At 33.9% G+C, this 20,697-nt stretch overlaps 1 protein-coding gene across 3 annotated transcripts in view; it reads right to left on the bottom strand.

Annotated features, from left to right (window-relative positions):
* The window catches only part of LOC149555732 (alpha-mannosidase-like), a 241,173-nt gene that overhangs the window by 25,117 nt on the left and 195,359 nt on the right, over window positions 1–20,697 (bottom strand). For all 3 annotated transcript variants that reach the window (XM_089829873.1, XM_089829872.1, XM_089829871.1), the window contains exons 21-22: window positions 20,510–20,629; window positions 1,766–1,831 (exon numbers count right to left, since the gene is read on the bottom strand). In XM_089829873.1, the coding sequence (XP_089685999.1) occupies window positions 1,766–1,831; window positions 20,510–20,629 (186 nt within the window). The remainder of the gene's footprint in view (window positions 1–1,765; window positions 1,832–20,509; window positions 20,630–20,697) is intronic.

The raw sequence follows: 20,697 nt of genomic DNA, 5'->3' as shown, positions 1-20,697 counted from the left end.
CCTTACGATAGGGCACATTTTGGCTGGCACACTTGTGCACCACCCTCTTAGCCTAGTTGTATTTCAAATTAATTGATTCGTAGCACCCATTTGGGTTAGCTGACTTACATAATTATTTCACTTTGGATTGCATATATGTAGCAATTCTAGGGGAGCTTAATCTCTATCGATCAACTTCACACATTCTTATCTCTAAAATTCCTTATTGGAATTTATCAAGAGATAGCACATTTCAAAGGTGAGAAATCCTCCCTAGCTTGCTATCCAGCACTATTTGGTGAAGTCTATTTGAGACTAAATTGCATTGATTGGATCGATTGTCAAATTCATTGCAGGACCAGTCATATACTTTGGATCAGTGATCATCATTGGAAAGGTATCATCAGCAACATAGAAACTGTGCAAATACACCAACATTTGGTTGGGGTGGCGAATATGGGTTGTGGGCATTGTTTCACACATGCTACTGTAGATATACATTCTGATTGTCACAGAATATGCAGTGATTCTCAGTGATCAAGTCTTATAAACATCGCAAATTACAAGGCATCCCTGCAACTTCTGCTCATTCATTGACTGCAATGCATATCGCCACCACATTGTGATATCCCTAAAAGCGATTAGCAACAACATACATAATACATCAGCAGAGGAGAGCATGCTCCATATTTGAGAGCATACCAGCTATCAGCATGTTTCCAAAACACAAAACCACAATCATCAAGATCAGTCTGCAACTTCAACAAGTATACACCCGTGTCATGCCATTAGTGAGCAAAGAGATTGCTGCATTTCTATTGCAAATTTGCAGTTACAAGATGGCAAGAATGGCATCAGCAATATTCCAGACTGAGCATTAAGACTGCATTATCAGATCTGCAAATTCATTGTGCTATCATACTCTGTGACTCCCAACATGGAACTATTGTTAGAAGACGAGGTGGAAGGTTCACTGACAACAATTCTGATTGTAATAAGTATATACAGTTGAAAAATCAAAATTTATGATTTTCTGGTCTATTATTGTGTATTTCATCCATTTTGTTCTTGTATATTGGCTTGGTATATTTTAGTGGTATCAGAGCCTTCAACTTACCAGCTTGTCAGGTTAAGGTTAATGAGAGACAAATGCATATTCTATCATAGGAGAGGATATTTCTCCTTAGATAGAATGGGGATGGACATGCAGATATTGTGGCCATCTTGAAAGAATTGGCAAGAGGACAACAGAAGATCGGCAACACTCTTAGTCACTAGGTGGACGGAAGAACAAATGGGGCTGATGGAGAGAGCAATGGCCAAGTCAACCATGGTTTATTGGATTCTGATTCACTCAAGTCACTTTATAAAGTCAGTTACAATAAAGTCATCCGTGACACTTTGAACAGCTTTATATAATTAATTTAAATCCCAATTTAGCCCAAAATGAAACTGTGGCAGCTAGACTAAATGGGTCAATTTCAACTCCTCGAAAGGGGACAGTACAAAATTTGATAAATCAAAACAAAAAAATTTATTGTATTTATTAAAATACTGAAACTCAACAAAAGAATGCACATGTAGAAATTTAACCCTTTAAAAATATCTAAAATGCACAGGACATGATTACTTATTTTGAATTTTTCCAAGATACATAGCAAATGATTACTTTACTCATATTTCATCCAATGTTTGTCATAGGATTCATTTCAAGAACATATTAAACACAAAATCGCAAAATAGTAGTTGAGAGGTATAATATTATATTTAAATTTGCAAAACTTACTGGATAATAATTTCCTGCCACGGGTTGGTGTACTTGTAGATTCCAATCAGTTCTATAATTCCTCACCTATTTCACAAATAAAGATTAGTTCAATTCTTGTTCAGTTGTAAGAAGAAAATCGTATGGAAACCTTCACATGAAATTTAGAAAATAGATGCTGCCTTTCAATTTATGAATCTATGGTCATCCAGGCAATCTAATTACATGATTCCAAAGTTACACTACTCTTAGTTTGATAGAAATATTAAAGTTGTTATCCATGTTAAGACAGTAAAAACCAGTTTGATAAATAAAAGTTAAAGAGAAGTCATTATTCATATATCGGACCAAAACTTACCAACACCATCGCTTAATCTAATTTTTCTACCATTTTTGTTAGAAAACAATCAACTGTAATGTACATGTTCAGTAGCATAAGAAAAATGGAAAAAATGGTTCTACACATAAAACAAAAATGAATTGCAATAAAAGCTGAAACAAGGCAGTTAGAAGAGTGAGGAAAAATAGGAAGACACCTACAAAGCATTAGAAATAGAAGATGACCACCCATACAAAGAAAATCTAGGACTAAGTGGATTGGGCTGGCTAATTGTACTAGGAAAAAAGCTCTACAAAATTAGACATTAGGTATCAAAAAAAGCCCAACATTAGATCACAAGTTTCTTGTGCAAAAAATGTTCATATTTTTTAAATTTATGCTATGCATCTCTTGCAGTCATACAAAACTATCATACTGTGTCAAAATTTTAGACCAAAATCTTAATTCTCTGGCCCTTAAAATATTTTAGACTCTTATTTACATTGCATGGTCTTGTTGGTCCTTGTTGTAGCCATTGCAAGATCATAAAAATTGACTGCAATTTGCTAAAGGAGCATGATACTTGGAAGGAATTTAGGCGCTTGCTAACTCAAAGAAGGCATTTACCTAGACCTATAATGGATCCAATATTCCTAGCTTGAAGAAGCATGTATGAGAGAACAATGATGCAACAACACAATGGACTGTTTGTTTTTTCTAATTCACATCTATAGATTGGCAATACACAAAAATGACAAGACATGCTAGACCAAAAACTAAACAAATAAAAATATATTTGATAACGTGTTGGTAAATACTAAATAGTAAATACTAATACAAAAAAATCAAAGGGTGTGACAAGTATAGACTAAAAGATCATGAAGAGTGATGGACGTGTTGTACAAGGAGGTTTTTAGTTTGAAAAAAATGATAGGGTGGCACATGCTGCATCAAGAAGTTTCTATTATTATAATAACTTCCAAATCTATAGTATTCCCTAAAGGTTGTTAACATTCATATACAAAGGATCTAGTTTATCATTAAAACTACCTCCACTACATTAGCACTAGCAAATAGAATATAGCATAGTTATACAAAGAAATCAGCTTTCAAAATACATGAAGAAATGTAGGGTGTGTTCCTATCAACGGGATTCAAAACATCAAGGAATAAGAAAGAATGGCATTCAAGTCAATAAATATTAATGCAACTTTTCAAAGGACTTTGGAATTGTCTTTTTGAGGTCTAAGAAGAAAAGTAGTTGTAGTATGTCCATGAAACTACAACTTTTGAATACATAATAAGTTCAAGTTTCAGTATCAATGAAAACTAAAAGTAGCAATCATAAATTGTGACAACGAGTGAAGCTCAAAAGAGATCGCAGTTGTTGGGGGGGTGGTGTTGAAGTAGTTGTTGTGGCAACATCCTCAACAGGTCCCTAAATAGATGTCTCAGACTAGACAGAAGCCTCTGATGGATGACCAAGCTCACATTGCTCCTCATGTGCTGTCACATCCGCATCTACATCCTCACCATCAGGAGGAGCAATCAAATCTTCTGAATGTGGATCAATGTCATTCAAGTCAAGAGCTTCATATGAAGCTTGGCCTTCCACCTTACTCTCGTGCAAGTAGTGGTTGTACTTCACATAAACCAAGTCATTCAAGTGCTTTTGAGTCAATCTATTACATTTATTTGTGTGTATATTCTAAAAAGTAGTCCAATTTATCTCGCGAACAGAAGCACTACAACACTTGATAAAATTTAGATGGGAAGCTTTTGAAGATTAGGCATTGTGGCACCATAATCTTCCCACCACAGATTTGCAAGAATTAAAAGAAACCATTTATGATGTTGAACAACTTCTAGTAAACTTAATGAGCGAACTAAATGGTATGATAAAACTAAACACATGTTCTTTTTACTTGGTTGTAGGTGTAACTCCTACATTTACAATCAAGAGAAGAAAACAATGGTCCCTCTTCCCTCTTGTAGCTCTGCAACTCAATCAAGTATAAGGGCTTGGAGGTCCATATCAGCAACCAATCTTCGAATACATGTGTCCAAGATAATTTGAACCTCTACATTTGCTCTAAAAGTGTTGGAGAAATAGAACTTGGAGTTCAAGTAATAGGCAGCTACATGAATATGTTGGTGGAGTTGTCAGTTCTAACCACGATCAATTATGTTCCATATGGGTCTATATTTAGTCTCATTTGACCTATACAAGTGTTGAATGGCCTCTTTGGCCCCATCAATGGCTCATATAGAAACCCCATGGGGTTTTATCCTCATCCACAATTCATAGAACCTTCACCAATGGTTCCAACACCTAAACATAAAAAATTATACAAAAATCAGCAAACGAAAACATTTCAAAATTAAATACTAAATCATCAATGAAGACTTGAAAACTTACTTTGAGGATCTCCTCCATTAGCTTTTCAAAGCTAGCATCAAACACAATCTTCACAATCTTCTCTGCTTCAAGCTTCCTATTATAAGGACTCACTAACCATTTTTTATATAGAAACATGTACCTCAGGTCTAACAATGTCACAAATATGTTTTGCAAGTTTAAAAAATTAGTAGCAAAGCATGTGACCCCTGCTCTTACAAGATCCTTACCACTAGTGTGCTCTCCAATAAGACCCAAGACCTATGTATGATAGTAGAAGTACTTCACAATATTCCTTCCATCGTCAACTACGTTCTCCACCTTGCTTAGTTTTCGTAGATTCTCAAGAAGCAAGTCAAGGCAATGAGTAGCACATGGGCTCCAAAATAATGTGGGATACCTCTCCATCAGAAGTCTACTAGCTCGCACATAAGCAGCTACATTATTAGTCACATTCCAGATGACATTAGCAACTCCCACTTATATTACCACCGCATCCAAAATGTTGCATAAATTTTCTGTATTTTTACTTGCTTAGAGGCATTAACTAATTTTAGATAATACCAATTGTCCCCCTGAAGAAACTATAAAGTTGATGAGCGTCATATTCCTCATATTTGTCCACCCATTGCATATAATAGTGTCGTCTTTCTGTTCCCAAATGTTTCTTTTCTCTGCCACAAGCCAATGAATATCTCTTACCTCACCGTCCAATAATGGCCCACTCACCTCATATGGAGTTGGCGGTTTTAAACTTTTAGCAGACAGAAATTGAAGTTACCACTTGATCCCAATAAGGACTACATAAAACATTGAAGGGAATATCATTGCAGATCCAAAATCTTATAATAGCCACCTTTTTCTTCATATGCATCTTTGTTCCATGCAGTGTGTTGTCTTACAATTTGTCACCACAAAATGTTGATAACAGTATGGAACTTTTTCAAGCTAGTTTTACATATCTCTAAGTTTGAATTTGATATTCAATTGTTTAATGATGATCAATCAATCAACTTGAATTCGAATATCAAATTGTTTTACTGAAGACTTTCGTCAAGTCTTTTCCATTTTGTTTTTTGTCAAGCCTTTGCTTGATTTTTTAGGCCTTCATCGTCCTTTTCTTTGCTTTTGAGTTTGTGTTTGTTGGTTTTCAGTCCTTTGGTGTCGCTCATGTCATGACTTCCGCTTGTCCTTTCAATTTAGTCTAACCGAGTATGTAATTGGAGTTGTCAATCAAGAGATATGGCCATTTTAGTGCCTCAAAAGTGGACCTTTTTGGTGCAATAACATGAATTAAAAATATCATGTTATATTTTCAATTTGACATTCACTTTTTGAAAATATAACTTAAATGCACTTTATGTTATGTTTTTAAGTTACTTTATCATTAAATTTTTCACTTAAAGTAACTATAGTGCATATTATGTTATAATTTTAAGTTGAGTTACTTTTTGATTTTTCACTTAAAGTCACTATATAAACTATATAGTTTCAGTTTACTTTTTAAATGATATTTATGTGTTATAATTTTAATATGATATATAAATATTGTTTATGTCCCATTAAAGTAACATTTTAATGAAATTAAATGGATATATGTTTGTTAAATGACTTTAAGTCATCAAAAGTGGACATTTTACATGTCACTGCATATAAAGTTCAACTTGAAAACATAAGTGGACCTTTTTGATGTCATTACATCAAAAGGCTATCAAAAGTGAACGTTTTTGATGTCATTACATCAAAAGGTAAGTTTTTGTGTCATTGCATCCAAAAAGTGAGATACAACTTAAAATATGCATTGCACTACAAAATGTGCGATTTTGACCATATGCATATTTTAAAATGTGTTATGCACCCAAAAAAGTCCGATTTACTTTGTTGAGAGTTTTTAAAATATGCATGTCACCCCAAGGGCACGTTTTTGGAAATTTTTTCAAATAAATCCATTTTACGTGATTTAAATCAGGTTTTTGCAAGGAAAAGAGGCATTTTGGCATATTCAATCATTAGCAATACATCAAGGGTCACGTTTTTGCATTTGGAAGTGAAAAACGACATATTATGCTTTTTATGAATCATGTATTTGCTAAAAACACCCAGAAAATTGGGCTTTTAATCCATTTTTATGCATTTTGGAGCCACTTTTTTTACATTTGGATCCATGACAAGTCAAAAATGACTCAAACATATACATTTTTTGGCCACGTTTTTGCAAAAACGGCCCAGATTTTTGCATAAAGAATCATGGTTTTATTCAAAAAACTAAAAAAATGACATTTTCAGCTCATACCTTTGATCAAGAGGGTTTATTATTGAGTTTTAAATGCATGATATTGTCTTTGGAGACCATGTTTTGGCTTTCTCATGTCAAATTCGACCATTGAATGTCCATTACATGAAGAACAGAAAAAGTCAAAAAATTGTTTGAAAATCTAGATTTGAGGGAGAATTGGTCTTCAAGTCTATAAAACTTGCTATTTTGGCTCTTTAACCTCCAAGTAAGTGGGCATTTTCAAACTTGCTCATCAATTCATGCTTATCTTGCTATTTCCATGCATATTATAGCTTGATATTGCACACTTGTCCATATATATGCCATGAAAAGTGTATTTTGCCTTTATAAATGATGAAAATTCTCATTTTCACAATTTTGAAATTTTCTCAAATTCCAAATTCGAATTTGCATGTTGAAGTGCTTTGCGCATTGATATGTTTGAGTCTTTTGCCAAAGGTATGTGTTTGTTTATTTCATTTTGGAAGAAATTGCAAGTTCTTTCCCAAGAACCTGAGCATGTTTCACTTCACTCCACTTTCCATTTCATGCAAAAGCATCATCACATTTCACTTCCATCTTCCATATCACAACACTTCGCATCTCATCCAAAAAATGCGATTACATGTTTTCCATCTCATTCACCATCCGCACATGCATGTAATCTCATTTTTCGCTTCCATTTTCACTCATCTCACTTTCTATATTCACTTGCACAACTTGATTACACGAAATGCCTTACGTGTAACTGCATCTCAAAACCTTGTTTTTTACTTAAAGTCACTTTTTGAAAACATCAAAAATGTCATGTGCATGTATTCCCATGTACTTGGACTTTACTTTCCTCAAAGGCGTCTATAAAGTTCACTTCGACTCAAGTTACATTGCATCCATTCCTTCCATATGCACTTACATCTCCATGAGAAAATACGAGTTATTCCACTTCCCTTGTCATTACGCATTTCATCTTATCTGTCATCCACACTTACATGTAAGCTCATTCTCCATCCGCATTCGCATGTCATCTCACTTTCTGTTCTTCATTACATGTTGCATTTACATGTAATCCATTTTCGTGCCATGACATCTTGAAAGCCCAAATCACAATTTAAATGTCAAAAGTTTTCATTTGCACACATTTCCACACACCAAGCACTTTACTTCAAAAGAAAAATGAAAAAAAGAGTTAAAGGTGCTGATGGAAATTTGGTTCTGAATTTACATCCAGACACCATCGAAAAAGTTCTCAAAGTGTCAAAGACTCCAATTTGTGCAAATCTACAAAGGAGAATTCACAACTTGAGCGAGGAAAGCTTGAACATGTCAAGTTTTCAAATGACAACGAACAGTTCATCAAAGTCAAAGGTTATCAAAAGACACAACACCATGATTATCAAGGTGAATGCAGCAGTACAAAGTACAAGAACTTCCAATCCTGTGACCATCAAAGATTGCATCGTCAAAGTACAAGCCCCTTCAGAACAATACCTAGGATTGTTTCCTTCTTTTCTGTCTTCTTCTTCTTCTTTCATGTTTGTAATTGAAGAGAATGTAATACGACTTACATATGTAATTACATGTAATGCGAGTTGCATGTGCAACTGCATGTAACCCTATAATTTTTCTTTTAGTTAGACTAGGTCAAGGTTGGTTAAGTTGCTCCTACTTTTTCCTCCATCTTTTTCTCAGCTCTTGTGCCTATACAAAGGTGTGTCCCCTCATTGTAAAAATCATCTTTTGTTGCATGCAAGAAAGCTCTGCCCAATTTGTGCAAGCATAACTTTGATTGTGTAGTACAAAGTTGGGAGAGAAAAGTGAAAAAAAGAAGCAACTGGATTCGAAGCTTTCACTGGAAGTAATTGTGATAGAGCAAATTCGAAGCTTTGACTGTAATTCGTGCCTATTGTCTTGATTTATGTTATTATTGTGTGTTCAATAAAAGAGCATAGTGACTTAAGAAACAATAGGAGCCGAAGCTTTGACTGGGAGCAGTTGTGGAAATATATAGCTAGAAGTTTTATCTATAGCTTATACTTTTTTCTTAATTTGCAAAATAGTTAAGTTATTCTTACTTTTAGAAGTCTTTGTGCCCTAATTGTAAGTTTTTTCATATAGAAGTATGACCGGACTTAGAGCCAAACTGGTACATTTTTAGCTAGCCTTTGAGTTAGTGAAGGTTTATCGGTATCACTGTTTCCATCTCTTGATGGAAGTGTTATTAGAGATTCACCCTACCCATTACTCACTCCATGAGTAAGTGGATTCTTTCTTGAAAGATAAGAAGAAAGAATATTGGTAATACCCATTTTATAAAAATCTCTCGACTTCTCGCTTACCTTGAGTTGATCCAAGGAATGGTGAGAAGGGGGAGCCTTCCTTTTAAGGTAGGAGAGATTCTGTCTCACACGCTGTGGCTAGTCATCCTATTTTGCAATTGTATTTTTACCCAAAACTGTCGGTTGCAAAATATCCACCCAACATAGTGCCTAGCAAATCGGGTTGAGCACCATAAGTGTTACATTTAACACAAAATTCTGATAAAGACCCACTCGCACTTCATGATCCTTATATCCAAGGCCTAATAGAAGGAACCCTCTCTACCTGTTTGTGATCTTGGAGAACTAAAATTCTACATTGAGGCTACCATGGCCTCAAATGTCCTCTTTTTTTCTACCTTATTTTGTTCATATTTTTGTAAGCTTGTCAAAGCCTCTCTTGTAGCCTCTTCCAGACATTTATCACATGGTGTAATATCATTGTTTGGAACCTTTGCAAAATGGTATTTCAATCGGCTTATGCTTATGGAAAAAGATAGATTGGACTTGTCTTTTGTCTTCTCCTAGGATCCCGTATTTCCATAATGCATCTTTCTCTCTGCCACTAGCCATCCTGTAAAGAAATGGGTAAACTTTGAGAATCTAGCAAAACAAAATGATGATTTATAATTAGAATGCATAAAATAAATCAAATTTAATATTTCAATATTATGAATGTATTAAAATTTTAAAAATCAGATTAATAAATAGATTTCAATATATGTAAATATATTAAAATTTATTAGAAATGATAAATCTATTAAAATCTATTAATCACTAATCTATTTAATTTTGAATTTTTATAAATCAGTTAAAAACTTAAAAATTCAAACACAGTAAAATGCTAAATGCTGTTATATATTTATAGTTCTTAAAACTGAAAGTAATAATATATAATAATATCAATATAATTTTTTAAATAAAACAATATCAGTATTAAATTTTAATAAAACAATATTTTACTATTTAGTATTTAGTATTATAATTTTATTTCTTTTTAACATATTTATAAATATTGTTATTTAAATTTACATTTTATATTTTATATTATATTTGGTAAAATTTAGTAATTTACAGTTTCTAATATTTAGTATTTCGTATTGATATTCTATTATAGATTGACATATAACTTTATAAGTTTATTGTTATGTAGTAGGTTTTTTCTTTTATCGGTAAAAGGCATATTGTCCTATATATTTAAATAAAAGAATGTTTACAGAATTTTTTTGTCCCCATTCAAAGTGTTGGCACTAGGGGAAAAGGAACAGGGAAGAAAAACCCCAGTATAGCCCAAGATATTTTTAATGTCTTGTTTTCATAGTGATACATTTGCCTTTGATTTTTCTCAAAGGACTTTGAAAGGGCATACCCTCTCTTACATTAATTCCTTCATAGGGTTGGGAAGGCTTCCTTCCATTACAAATAATCTTGTAATTTACAATACATTTGATGTCCTATTCTATGCATTCAAATGCTTCTCCGGTGTTTCTTTTAACAAGAATCTTTTGTTTCTCTTGGCGTCGTATTTGTCTTTTGGTAGCAGCTGCAAAAAAGAGTTACTTTGGCCAAGATCCAAGTTAGTAGACAAATCTTCAACCATTACTAAACCATTTATAAAAAATTGAATAACAAGGAAGCAGAGAGACCAAAAACCAAACCCACCACTACCTAGAGAATCAGAAGACACCTAGAACATAGCGAGGACAAGAAACCACAGCAAGAACAAAAGCCAGAGCTAGGGAAAGGATCAAGGGTCTAAAGGAATCCTTAGGAAAGAGGCAACAAAACAAAAAGATAGTTCAACCTAAAACAAAGAAATAGGAGGAAAGAACAGAGAAGCGGAGAGGGAGGAAGGAAGCACCTAAGGAAGAAGAGAGATGAAGACAGGACAAAGGGGCCAAAGGCGAGGATGGTAGGGAGGACAAGCTACGTTCTGAGCAAAGAGAGAAAACAAATTTTCTATAATATAAGATACATGCATTACAGGAAGAGATCCTTTATTGTTCCCTTTCATTTGCCCATGGTTCCTGTAGACAATTAATCTTTGGTGTGGTGTTCATTTGCTGAATATATTTCTTATTTCTTGAGCTCTTCCTTCGTTTAGGGTTTGTATTTGTGTATTTTCTATTGTTATCTTGATTATCAAATTACCAATTTTCCTCTCCAAGAATTACTTTGCAGCCGATTTTTCAAATTGTAAGATAAGATCATATTGGAATGCTGATAAAAGTGAAAGATTAAAATCACAGTTTTAGTCCAAGATATCAAAGATGCTTAAATAAACCTTTGATTATATTTATATTATCATATCAAAAGTGTATAAACTAGCTATCTGATCCATCTTGACTAGGAAAAACAAGACTGGACCCACTAACACTTTACGCTAATAACATGCTTAAAAAATACTTATAAGCTGGATAACTACACATATATATAGACGTGCATCAAACAGAGCATAGATAAACCCTAGATGTGGCCTCTGGGAGGAAAATGGCCACTGCTATCCTTGGACTCAATTAATTGTCCATAATGTTTACATAGATCTACATTTTTTTTGATATTTCTGTCTTTGATTCTAATAACAGCCAGTAAGACTAGTAGACAAAACGAGGATTTATCATAGGAGTTGCTAAAAAGACGAGCATTAAAGATCACCAAAATGCATCTTTCTGGAGCTAGTTTTAGTGGAGGCCTTCCTCTTGAAGATACCATGCCATTCCCCTTCACTCGACGCAAATTTCGGTATTTGTAGCAGCCAGTAGATATATCCAATTGCGGGCGATCTGTTCCATTCTCTGTATGAAGCTCCCATTGTTCTTGATTATCAGGATTAGAAAGACTTGGACTGGATAGTCTTGAACATCATACCCACTCCTTTTTGGGATAAAGAAGTCCTTGTCTATATTCTCCACGAAAGAGTCTACTTCCCTGATTATTGGTTCCTTAAAGACTGCCCTATAAAAATCCTTAATGGCTAGCTTATCCCTATCCACCAGTAGCGCTATACTATACTAAGCCAAGGACCAGAAAAAATGTTCTAGTTCTATTCTGCAGGGGTTCTTAAATAGTGCAATAGAAATCATTCAAGGTTAATGCAATGCTCTGAATCTAGTGCGGGTGATTATGTAAATCTTTCTCACGTTTGGTATTGGATTAACGTTGCTTGGAATTGGTACTTCTCCTTGTGCGAAAGCAATGCGTTGGCAGCCTCATAGAGTTTCAATCTTAAATATTGTACTAGTTTCTGATTTGTGAGGTTGTTTGCTGAAATTGATAACCCCTTTATATGTATTATCTATGATAAATCTTCTCTATCCGTATAATAATTAATGTGGTGAATCCAAAAATAGGTGATAATTTACGATGTCCTTGAAAGTGTGCTTGTTTAATTCTAATGGTAGTTTAGGGGATTGAGAATTAGATGTATTTAGATTAAAGGATTGTCCTTTGCTACGGTAATTATATTGTTAATGCCCTTCAGATTTGTTGTCTCTTTATAACTAGTTAGTATAGGAATAATGATTAACTTATAATCCATTGATTAGTTTATTTTTTAAATTTATCAGTGCAGTTACTCAGAAGATTATTGGTTTAAACTATTTAAGTCTATTTTTAATTATTATTATTATTGCAAGTTTCCACTACTAAATTAGCTAAATAGTTTTTGTATTTTTAAAGAGGAAGTCTTGTCCATTCGCTCCTAAGTTTGCTAAGGAATTTGCCTCCTTATTTTCTTCCCAAAAAATGTGTTCAATCTTGATCTCTTTGAATTTGTCCGCTAGAATTAGTGCATATTCCAATTTAGAGTTTAGTGTCCAATTTGGCGTGTCTCTCTTCCTTAATGCATTTAAAATCATTTAAGAGTCCCCTTCTATGATAATTTTCTTGATCCCCTATTCCAAATTCAGTTGGAGGCCTTTTGTTAGAGCTTCTAATTCTACCAAGTTGTTTGAAATTTTTCCTAAAGGTTTGCCCCGGTTGATGATCCAAAAGTCTGGGGAGGATATAAAACATCCTAACCCTACTATGCCCAGATTGCCCCTAGAGGCTCCATCAAAATTTAATTTAGCCCACCCCACACAGGGAGGTTCCAATCTACAATCTTCTCTAGCTTGCTTGTTGGTTTTGGGATAAACCATTGCGGGATTGATAATTTTATACCAATTCTTTTTCATTAATTCATCCCATTCAGAACAAGTTCCCTCCTCTTTGCTGGTGTTTCTGAGGTTATTGTTGAGGGCTTCGGTGATGCTAGCTTTGACTTTGTTTGGAATGGATTGCAAAGGCATTTCTTCATCTTTGAATATTCTTTTGTCCCTTTCTTTCCAGATTCCCCATACTAGGATGGATGGTGATATTTCAAAAAGTTAATATGTAATAGGTATTATTAAATAATATATTAAGTTTTTAATATTATAGATTGAAATACAATAAATAAAATATAATTTAATAATGTAAAAATTTTGTCAAATACAAAAAATTATAATTTGCTAATATAATTTCATTAAAATAATCTACTTTTTCTACCATTATTATTAATACAAGAACTTTAATGAAAAGAGTATCAATTAGGACAATATTAACGCTCAGGAAGAATAATGGTCCATGAGAAAATAATGTTACTTGGTATGTCGATCTGCCTTAGAGGATTATCCCTGGGCCTACAACTATCCAACAAATTTGCCTGGAATTATTCAGATGATTATGCCTACAAGTTTGCAACTATCCAGTCAATCTACAAATATCCCATCAATTCAAGCTTTAGAAAACCCTGCCTTCGTCGCTTACATTTGATAATGGTCAAAAAATTACACATATAAGCCAAAAGGTAAAAACGTAAATACCAAAACCTTAAACATTTTTTAATTAAAAAAACTTTAAAAAGTCAACGAGAATCGACAAAATTACCCCCATTTTCAGTGTGATTTGGCAATTTCAGATGGAAAAAATTTTGCGGTATTTTGAAAATCCGTCATTTTATAGCATTCATTTTGGCTAGCAAGATGGCCTGCGATATTTCACAATGTTTTTGAACTCTGGCATCAAGTGTTAGGTGGTGCTGTCAAGCTTTGGTGTCCGGTGTCGAATGCTAGGTGGCAATGCCAAGTCGCAGTACCATGTGGCCATGTCTTGGCTGGTATGGTGATAGTGTCAACTGGTGAGTGGCAGTACCAACTCGTATGGTGGTAGTGTTGACTAGTAATGTGGCAACATTAACTGGTATGGTGGCAATATTCTATAGAGTATGGTGGAACGTCTATATCATTGAGGTGTTTTGTTTAGTACATCATAAATTTCAATGAATTAATAATCATTTGTGAGGTTTATGGGCCTTTTGAACACGATTGCAAAGTCTACTTTGGTCCAAAGTGCTCCAAAATTGCAGTTCAATATTAGGACTAATAATCACCCTCCACTTTCAAACGGTTCTAAATTTGGCTTCCAATGTTAGATTAAGCGAAATATGAGGCAATTGACTAAAAAATTAAAATAGCCTTGTGAATCCAATGATGACCTCAGATTTGACCCAACAAGCTCCAATGTAGATTGCAATATAGAATTCCATGACATACACAACCAAATTGCACCAAAGTCCTCTCAAACTAGCATCCAATAGCACTCAACAATCTTGGATACTATGCAAGATTTGGCTTTGAAGGGAGCTACACAAGATATAGAAGCCAAATGAAACACAATAACAAGAGATAAATATATAATAAGAATAAACTATATTCTTCCCAAGAATCTGATAGAGTTGATTAACTAACTTACTCGATAACTCAACACTTTACCACCGACTCACTAATTTACTCGGTTATGCGTACTGACCATACTAACTTTCAATTTTTATATGAGTTATCCCATTGCATCTTGCCATATGCTAATTTGGATACCGATTCAACGATTATAAGGAACTAATGTATGATAAAACAATTCAAATGTAGTTCCCATACGTACCTGTATGAATTAGTTCGTAGTTATGGAGTCAACCAATCCAGAGGATAAGATGTCACCGCCTAATCCAATTGTTGTTCCATTTTCTTATGCCTTTCTTCTCCATATCTTGCTCATTTGATTACAAATGTCATCAACACTTGTTGTACACTTTCCTTTGGTGTATTCATCAATAGGTGCATAAGCTTAGTAGTACCTATAGTTTTTGCTCAAATGAACGATCTTGTGACAATGAAAACATGTCATGTAAGAAGTCTTCCAAGCACTAGTATTTCCTCTCATGTGCAATCCTCTATAATTTGTTGCAATGTGACCATATCTTCCACAAGCTATCCTTGCATTGCAATCCCAGTTAATAGTATTTCTTTGTATGTTCGGTATCCAGTTGTATTTTTTCCTATGATCTACAATCTTGACATTTATGTCCATACTTATTGCATGTGGCAATAACCATCAAATTTATGTTTCTTTGGAGATGTGTTAAACTTGGATCTTCTCTCAAATGGTTGATGACCATATTTATTGTAGATGTAGCAATATCCATCACATTTAGGAGTAACAAATGACTTACCAACCTTGCTCCTACATACATTTGTTGTGTGGCCCAATTTTCCACAATGATAGCATGTTGGCTTCTTAAGTTTTGGAGTTGTATACACATTTCTCTATTCTGCTTGCTTTGATGATTCTCGGTTGTAGTGTTCTCGATATAGCCTGATCCTTTAGTATCTCTCAGTCTTCTCTGATTTCTCAATTGTTCATCTGGTTTCCTTATGCTTTCCTCATATCTCTTCAGCCATTCATTGGTTTCTTTTTCAGTTTTCAGTTCATTCTTCAGTTGTTCATTTTCTGATCTTAATGGACAGCAATCTATTTCACCTTCCTTGCAATCTCATGATTAACACCAAGTAACTGATTTGTCATATCATAATGATTTTATGTCAACCTTTGAATTTCGACATCTTTCTCATCTAGTCTTACAGTTATTTTTCTTCTCTCATGTTCCATCATTCTCTTGTCATCTTCAGCTTTTCTCTTCTGTTCTAGGACTTCACGCATTCTCACTGAGTGAGCTTCTAGTTCCCTTTTCAATGAATTTGCTTGCTCGGTTAGGTTCTTATTCTTTTACATTGGATCTGATATAGAAACTTCAAATTCATCAAACAAGTTTCCCTCTGATTGGTCTACAAGTTCTTCAACCTGATCTTGAGTGTCTTTCAGTTGATGGGCTAGCTCGTTTCTCTTGCTTAGTGAATACTTTAAATTCTTTGTCAATTTACCAATTTGTTCTTTTGCAAGTTTCAGTTCTATGTTCAAATTCTCAATCACCTTTTCATACTTGTAGCTTTCTATCTCTCCAGATCTTTTTCTTAAGTTGTTAAGCTTCAAAATAAGAGAACTAGGCTCTGATATCAATGTTGGAACTTAAGGTGCTAGGGGGCGTGAATTAGTATCTCCTAGAACTTTGATTCTCTATATTGGTTTTTCCCTTTAAAACTTAGGATCTCACTTTGCATGCATAAACTTATCAACTTATTCCTAAAAGTAATTAAAGTACGTAAACTCCCTCAAATATAAACACATAACACACATGAGCACATTTGACACATGATTTTGGTCTCATAGAAACCCTTGGTTAGAGGGAAAACTGTGGTGGGGATGACACCCACAAGCCTTCACTGCTACAGCATCAAGGTTGCTTGGCTATAGCTTAGAAAAGAATAGCTTTTGGTGATTTACCCTATTAGGAGTAATACAATAAGAATTGTTAAAGTCTACCTTGTGAAAGGATTTTACAACACTCGTTAAGTGTGCATTCTATTAAGAGATTTACAATATAAGGCTTGTTAATGCGTACCCAATCTTTGGTATTTAAGAATACAATACAATAACAACAATGCATTCAATAATTGATCTGGAATAATGTATCTACCTGAATGCTACATCAGATTTATGCTTTGTGCATACTCATTGCCTTCCTCTTATGGATTTCACCACATTCATCCACTTTCACTGCTCGGTAGCACTATCTGCTTTATCACTGTCATGTGATTATTCCTTCTCTCACACACACATAATGACCTCATATTGATCCGTACTTATATAGTAAATTTATAGCTTTCTTTGTACTTGACCAAATTAGGGTTTGGATCCTTTTGGAACACTCGAATGGTTAAATCTATGATCCATATTCATTTCATCCTTCCAAGAAATATTTGCTTCATTTTCATTGGTTTAAACTTTCCCTTGGAATCATGGACAATCATATTTGAATCCCAATCAATCTTACCTAACTTTCTCTTCGATCTTTGTAAACTATTTTCTTGTTCGGTAGAATCCAATCACCTAATATTTTGTGGATTCACAAACATTTATATTCATCCTGTGTCTCTCGATAGTCTTTGTTGATCTTCTCGGTTGTAATATTGTTCTTGTTTAGTAATAGTCTTCCTTGGATAACATGTTTTCTTGGTAACTATTACGCTCAATTACTATATCTATTTGGTGACCATTATGCTTGGTATCTTTGTTCACTAATCAAACTGCTCTATGCATGATGATTGTCTACCAACCAACTCTATCTTGTCTCCACTTGCTTTGCCGACTTGATTCATCAACATAACTCTTCAAATGACATCATAATTACTTTTAGGAGTAACACCCTTTTTGAGATATTAGAAATCAATTAAATAATAAAGTTTTAACAATCAAATTATATCAAACATAGTTCAAATTCTCACAAAGAAGTATCTGCTTTTCGCAAGAAGTTTCTCATAATGAAAAGGTACATAATTTTTCTTGCTAAGGTTTCCTGTCGAGAAGTTGGCCACTTCTCGCCAACTTCTTGCAATAACTAGCAAACTTTTCATGGATGGAAGTAGTTAAATTGTGATACCTAGCGAGTTGCTTATTTTGTTTGCATTTTGCATTTTTTAGCATTTGGAGGAGAGAAGGGTTTTAGAGGAGAGAAATAGTGTTTGGAAGCCTTGTAGATCATTGCAAGTGGATTTGAACTGGATTTAAAGCTCTTTTCAAGAAAATCTACATTCGCCCAATTGTGAGCATAATTGGAGCTTATTTATTGAATCCATTCACACAAAGAAGAGGAACAAGTTGGCACATAAATGCCTAAATGACATTGCCTTTGTGTAATATAACCTTAAGTTGTGCATAAGAAAGCTAGAGTCAACACTAGTTGAACCACTTTATCTGAGTGACATAGATCCTTATTGTGATTGGACATCACAGAGGACTGCTAGGACTAGGCCCCTTCCCACTCCTATAGTTTTTACTAGAGCTACTTAGAAGGGAAAGAGGAAGATGTAAACTAGTTTCATATTTTACTTAACATTTGTATTTGCTTATCTTGATACAAAAATAATTTTCTATTTTTAGTTTGCTTCAGAGTTCAAGAGTCTCTAACTAGAGCTGCCAGCCATCGGCATTCCACATGAAGATGTGATTTTGATACATATTGCTTAGATATATCTAAATCAGCTTGTTTGGTTTGTTTACTCATTTAGTCACTCATTCGATGCATCTCCTTATTGAATTTTGCAAAAAAAATATGTTTCTAATTAAACTCAAGTCAATTTGAAATTCCCAATATTTTCTCAAGAAGTTATTGATTGATCTCCAATATTTGTCCAGAAAACATTTTTTGGCCTCACTGATAAGTGATAGAGAACGAGATTTTGAACTATGATATCAAATTTTATGACAACTTAATTTAATTATTTAATAAAGTATTATAATGACTTTAATGGAGCTTTGTGTAAATTAATAAAGTCATTTTAATTTAAAAGGGGAGAATAAAGAGACAAAGGAAAAGAATACCAAGAGATAGCCAAAGGGAAAACGAAGAGTCAAAGGGAGGTGCTATTAAAGAACATTGGGAGGCTCATTCTTAGCATCTCCTGGTTTATTATATTCTCTTGGGGATTTTGAGAGCTTCTAGCTTTCAGTGTTGAAACCGGAGGATGGAGGCCTTCGTGATTTCTAGGTGAATTGGATGGAAACCCAATTCATTTCTTTGGTGGATTTGTGACGAAGTTCACTAGTGGGAAAATTTGTGAGGTATTCATCTAAGGACAAACTTGCTGTAATAGAGGTATTTCATATCCATCTGAAAAAAAAAGGTTGTAGTGACTCAAAGTAATGAATTGACTTGAGCATTCCTTCTCGATAATTAATTCATCCGTGAATAAACAGACAAATAACTCCTATATCGGGTACACACTACCATATGTATTGTTATTTTGTGTATGTAAATTACCAAGCATAGTAGTAAACAAACTACCAACAAATAGGATGACTCAAGTGACAAAAACTACTGATATTGCATCTTCCTCATTTAGTATTGATCACATAAGCTGGACAAAAATAGAGATTAAAAATGATGTTTGTAACCATTCATTCTTGTAAAATGTCTTAGAATAATATTTATTCCATCATTTCACTTGGTTCAAAAAGGAGACATACTAAACACCATACAAATCCTCTCAATAATCAACCCTAAAGGTTAGCTTAGTTTTGTCTTCTAATTCCAGCACTATGTCCATTTATAAGATATCCTATTAAAGACAAGCATAAGAGCTTTGTTTTATCTTTTATCTATTGAATGTATAGAGGTGCTATTTTTCTTATTTTACCATTGCATGTTCAACATAATTTACAGAATAACTAAATAAATCCATCATGTAATGGGTGGATCATCCATCAAGCGACTCTTGGGCTAGGCATGTATCCGTTATGGACTTGATCTTCCAAGCATTGATTACACTAACCTTCATAGCATTTATGATAATCAGTGAATCTCCTTTATGATTATTCTCTTCTAGCTCTGTACTGCTGCTACTTGAATTCCTTTAAGCATAGCTAAAGCCGACTCCTGATTAATGTTTTCCAACCTACATGCTTGCATATAGTACGATTGGTTTCATTTTTAATCACTACTCCAACCCCACTAGCTAGATCCATATTTCCCTTTAGTGCATCAAGTATTCAATTTTTTACAGTCTCTAGAAGTGGTGACGAGTAAATAACTATTGGCTTAGTTTGCTCAATCAAGTCAAATCCTAAACAAATTATATTTCCTATTTAAATATAATAATCTCTCTTTATTTTCATAATTAAAAGAAAATTATAAAATTTAAGCTTTTGGTAACTATGAGTATTTGACTCTTATCATTTTTAATATTTTCTAAATATATTGTCTTCTCTAATTTACTCTTAAAGACAATTCTTATAGTCCAACTTTCTTGCAGATTGGATCTTGAAGCAAAATAGTCCTTTTCCAAATAATTTAATTTTCATATCTGCACTCTTTCCATTAATGACAATGCTAACATCATAGTATCTACAGTATATGGTTACGAAACTTTAGAACTTTTATGTACAAAGCAGATAATATATCTGAGAATAACAAAAAAGCATGCCAGAAAAATTTCTAAGTAGCTCTCACGAAGTATATTTCAAGATAGCTGTAGAAGCAAAATCTTACCCGCTTTATAAAATCTCTTCCATTAGAGTCTGTGTAGAATACTTTGTTGGTAGCCATATCTGCTGTCATTCGAGTAATCACTTCTTTCCCTACACCATCATCTACTGGGATGGGACCAATCTTCAAGAAGATCAAAATATCACACTTGTTGTCAAACAAAAACTATCATAGGTAAGAACGTCAAATCA

This window comes from Cupressus sempervirens, chromosome 5 (genome assembly GCF_028749045.1).
Source record: "Cupressus sempervirens isolate cs-2001-9-10 chromosome 5, ASM2874904v1, whole genome shotgun sequence".
Classification (NCBI taxonomy): domain Eukaryota; kingdom Viridiplantae; phylum Streptophyta; class Pinopsida; order Cupressales; family Cupressaceae; genus Cupressus; species Cupressus sempervirens.
This window is presented reverse-complemented; position numbering and strand designations above follow the sequence as displayed.